Raw genomic sequence first — 4,905 nt, forward strand, 5'->3', positions numbered from 1 at the left:
TTTTAATTAAATATATACCAGGAACCGGACGTTACATGTTTCCTGTCATTTCTTTCACACGTGGTTGATACTTGGGCATGCACCAGGTTGTTCTCTAATACCAAATGTTGGTATTACACAGGAGGCTTAAAGAGGTATAAATGTTTTATAAATTAAAACAAAAGAGAGGACAAAAGAACAAAATGGGCAAAGGCTGCACCTTTATTAACTTTCAATATCAAACAAGATGGCTCGGTACCACAAACATACACTTTGCCATTTTAAACTAAAACAAATGCAGAAAATAAAGAAAGGACTCCACACTAGCCTTTAGACTCGATACTATAGCCAACATGACATATGACTTATTCAAAGCTCTAATAAAACAAAAAAAACTTTCTGCAATAATAATAAAATAAAAGGTTAAATATCTTAAGAGAGAGAGAGAGAGAGAGAGAGAGAGAGAGAGAGAGAGAGAGGCTGTCTTATTTCAAACAATGACCAGGTCCAAAGTTTGTCATTTAAATCCAATTTTGTCATTCCATAAGCTTTGTGATCATCGGAGATTATCATCATCGTCTTGCTGTTTCCAACTGTTGTTTCTCCCCCTTATTCAGCCCAATTCTTCTGTCCATCTACATCTGCACACTACTTGATCAACTTTTATTTACCAATTCCCTAATTTCTTTAATCCTCACTATCAACAATGAAAAATATGTTAAAGAACTGCTTTTGCTGCACTTCTCATGAAGATCAAGAACCAACGATCAGGTATGCTCGCTGATCAAATCTTATTTTGTTCAAGTTATTAATGCTTTAACTCAATTTCTGGTATATTATATGCAGTGCGCAAAAGAAAACGGAGTACCCATGGAATATGTACACCCTCAAAGAACTTGTGCACGCAACCAACAATTTCCATAACGATAACAAGATAGGGGAAGGAGGGTTTGGGAGTGTTTACTGGGGTCGAACAAGTAAAGGGGCTGAGGCAATCTTTTATCCCTTTTTATCCAAATTTTATGATATAGTTTATGATGATACACTTGTTTACACTAATTACTTCTGTACATAAACGTTAATATTTGTTCTTTTTAATTATATCATCTTGCAGTTAGCAGTGAAACGGCTCAAGTCAATAAACGCGAAAGCTGAAATGGAATTTGCAGTTGAGGTGGAGATTCTTGGAAGAGTTCGACACAAGAATTTGTTAGGACTTAAAGGATTCTATGCTGGGGGAGATGAAAGGCTTATTGTCTATGATTATATGCCAAACCACAGCTTGCTGACTCACCTCCATGGCCAACTTGCTGTCGATTGTCTCCTAGATTGGCCTCGACGAATGAGCATTGCCATTGGTTCAGCAGAAGGATTAGCGTAAGTTCCACTAATCAATGAACAACTCCTCGACAAGACTCGATTGTTCTTACCTCAAGGGTCTAATCTAGATCTTATACTATTTTCTAACTCTTTTTGGTTGAATTTATCATTGATGAATAGGTATTTGCACCATGAAGTAACTCCTCATATAATCCATCGAGACATAAAAGCTAGTAACGTACTTCTAGATTCGGATTTTCAAGCAAAAGTTGCTGATTTTGGGTTCGCGAAACTTATACCAGATGGGGTTACTCATATGACCACAAGGGTAAAAGGAACCCTAGGGTATCTTGCACCAGAGTACGCCATGTGGGGAAAAGTCTCAGAAAGCTGTGATGTTTATAGCTATGGGATACTGTTACTTGAGATCTTAAGTGGTAAAAAGCCATTAGAGAAGCTCCCTGGAGGTATCAAGCGTGATATTATACAATGGGCAACTCCATTTGTTCAAAAGGATTCGTATGAGCTCATTGCCGACCCCAGATTGAAGGGTAGATTTGATTATGCGCAGCTAAAGGTTGTGGTGAAGATAGCCCTGGCTTGTACTGATAGTAATCCAGAGAATCGGCCCAGCATGCTGGAGGTGGTAGAATGGCTAAAGAGTGGTATTGGTAGTAGGAGAACGGAGATACGTATTGTTAAAGATCGAGTGGATGAAACCGAGGATGAAGATGATTTCTGTGATGATGATACTGATTATTATGAAACTTTTGATATGAAGAAGCATTCGGGTAGGGTTCCAAAAATGCCATCGAGAACAAGATGAATTAGAGCTACAATTTTCTTAAATCAATTCTCTAGAATTTTTAGTTGATATATATTTATCATGTAATTAAACTTCTGTTACTTTTCTGTTTGATTGGTTTTGCTTATTCTATAGACAAAACTGCAAAAATGGTCCCGTGCCATGCAAATTTTTGGGGTTTTAGTCCAAACCACGATTTTTTTGGATTGATGGTTCTTTTAAGCTACTTTCTTTGCGTTTTTGGTCCCTCAGTAAACTGAAAAGACTATTATGCCCTTCTGATATATATTTTTATTCTTTTTCTATTTAATTTAAATGAAAAATAAAATAATTACCTAATTTGGGGCCCACCTCTCTCTCTCTCTCTCTCTCTCTCTCTCTCTCTCTCTCTCTCTCTCTCTCTCTCTCTCTCTCTCTCTCTCTCTCTCGATGGATTACAACCAAAAACACATACGACTTTGTTCTTCATCTTCTTCCCCCTTTCACCATATTCTCTCCTTCCAAAAAACCTAATTTCTCCCATAAAAAATGCTCAATTCCTACATGTAGAAAATGCAATCAAGATTCATAAACACATAAGCCACCATCATTCGCCACCAACAGTCTCCATCCCCCTTATCTTCACAATCACCGTTCACCACCACCATCCATTTTGACTATGTTTATCGTATTGGGAAGCACATCATCACAAATTACTATTCCTCCTCCCCAATCTACAAATCCCTATCTGCTTAGCTTTCTTCGACATCGGCTTAGCTCATATGAAAGAATTCGCTTTATTTAACCTCCCAGATCTTGCAACATCCTCGTTTTGGAGAATCGATCATCGTTTTCAACAGATTGGGAAGGGAAAGAAAAAGAACACAAATACGAAGCACCTCTGGTGGTGGCTGGGAAATCGCGAGGAGAGGAAGAGCCTGAAGAAAGCCATTGTCGACGACTGTGGCATCGAAGGGAAAGGGTCTCCGATCTTTGACCGATCATGAAGAAGAACGAAGGTAGAAATCGGAGGAGGATCTTCGATCCTCGTCTGATCATGAAAGGAGAAACACGAATTTAATAGAAAAGTAGGAGTGGTCCAGTGGTGGTTTAGCAACTCACTAGGAGGCGAGCCGACATCGAAGGGTTGCTCTGGCAACTTCTTTCTTTTCTGACCCGATCAAGAACAACACATGTAGGAGGAGGAAGGACTTCAGTCCTCTGTAGATCGGAGAAGGATGTTGAACAAAAGCAACACCGAATTGGGGGTCTTTGGATGAGTATTTTGATCGACAAGTAAAATGGAGGAAGGAGAAAGAGTTTTTTACTCTTTAATGGCAGCAACACAATTCAAGGGAGAAAGAGAGAGAGAGAGAGAGAGAGAGAGAGAGAAAGAGTGGGCCCCCTATTTTTATTTTTTATATATAAATATTTATAGAAAAAAAAAAGAAAAGTGGAAAATAAATATAATAAGGGCAATTTAGTCTTTTCAATTTATTGAAGGACCAAAATCACAAGCAAACTACCTCAAAAGGACCACCAATCCAAAAAAAAGTCATGGTTTTGACTAAAACCCCAAAAAATTGAATACCACAGGGACCATTTTTGCAATTTTGTCTATTCTATATTTACATCCGTATTATTTGATGTACTTCTCTTGTGAGTGGGTGATTGTTTATGGTTTTTATTTTTATTTTATTTTATTTTATTTTATTCTTTTTAACCTTAAGAAAGTTGTGCATTATTGGTGACTCCTTAAGTTAAGGCATCCACAATGCATTGAAATCTCTTAAGAAAGTTGTGCATTATTGGTGACTCTTAAGTTAGAGCATCCACAATGCATTGAAGTCTATAGAGTTCAATGAAATGTCACATCATCATTCACTATTACATACAACTCTATTCATTTTTATCCCACAATACATTAAACTTTACAAGTTTAATGGAACATATTAAAAGAATATTTATTTAAAGATTTAAATACTTTCCTTTTTCCCATTGAAGAGTTCAATGGTCATTGAACTCCAAATCCATCGAATGTCAAGGTGGCATTTCACAATGGTGGAGTTGTATCCATTGAATGACAAGTAGGCATGACACCTCATTCAACTCTTCCATTAAACTCCCCATTGTAGATGCTCTTAAAAGATATGTTGATGTTTTTGTCAACCAAAATTTTATGTCAACCTAGGTGTCATATAAGTTTTTGTTATTTTTATCATGTTTTACCTACAAGTGAGATGTGGTGTCATTTATTGCCCACAAATTGAGAGAGAGAGAGAGAGAGAGAGAGAAAGAGAGATTTAAACCTGATAATATTTATTGATAATATAAATATACATGGAAAAGTGAATATACATATAAAGGTGTATAACCATAGGTACCCAGTGTATATATAAACTATGTAGTTTTGATTAGTGGATTACTTGATTAATTTTCTGGGAAAAAAAATACAACATCCGTAAAACATTTGCTACATGTCCTAATTAGACTTAACTAATATTGATAACATGGAACTCACATCCTCCTTAATCGCCTTGTTTCATACGATTTCTAAAAATCAAATTCAAAGTAGTAAAAGATACGATTTCAAATAATCGAAATTCAAAGAAAAAAAAAATTTCAAGAGAAATCGGGATTCACAAAAAAAAATATTGTTGCATCTACTGAAGAAAAAACGAATGGTACGTTCTGATTAAATCTTTCGGCAAACGACTGTTTAACTGATGTAACTAAAGTGTAAACCATAGCCATTCTAATATTTTCTGATGCGTGAAAGAATCAATTTTATATAAATTGTTGCATGAGGTGAATAATAACAT

At 36.2% G+C, this 4,905-nt stretch overlaps 1 protein-coding gene across 1 annotated transcript; it reads left to right on the plus strand.

The window, feature by feature from the left end:
* The first annotated feature begins 501 nt into the window (after positions 1-501).
* LOC111901756 (PTI1-like tyrosine-protein kinase At3g15890) lies at positions 502-2,327 on the plus strand. The gene is made up of 4 exons (XM_023897633.3): positions 502-750; positions 826-970; positions 1,094-1,356; positions 1,480-2,327. Exons 1-4 carry the CDS (start codon positions 686-688, stop codon positions 2,123-2,125), a joined length of 1,119 nt encoding a protein of 372 aa, XP_023753401.1. The 5' UTR covers positions 502-685; the 3' UTR covers positions 2,126-2,327.
* The last annotated feature ends 2,578 nt before the right edge of the window (positions 2,328-4,905 follow it).

Source organism: Lactuca sativa, chromosome 9 (genome assembly GCF_002870075.4).
Source record: "Lactuca sativa cultivar Salinas chromosome 9, Lsat_Salinas_v11, whole genome shotgun sequence".
NCBI classification, from domain to species: Eukaryota; Viridiplantae; Streptophyta; class Magnoliopsida; order Asterales; family Asteraceae; genus Lactuca; species Lactuca sativa.

Bases quoted from the DNA above. Each gene is read 5' to 3' on its own strand.
- LOC111901756 (XM_023897633.3), top strand. From the start codon at position 686: ATGAAAAATATGTTAAAGAACTGCTTTTGCTGCACTTCTCATGAAGAT. The intron at 971-1,093 runs GCAATCTTTTAT...ATCATCTTGCAG, and splicing joins GAACAAGTAAAGGGGCTGAG to TTAGCAGTGAAACGGCTCAA. The intron at 1,357-1,479 runs GTAAGTTCCACT...ATTGATGAATAG, and splicing joins GGTTCAGCAGAAGGATTAGC to GTATTTGCACCATGAAGTAA.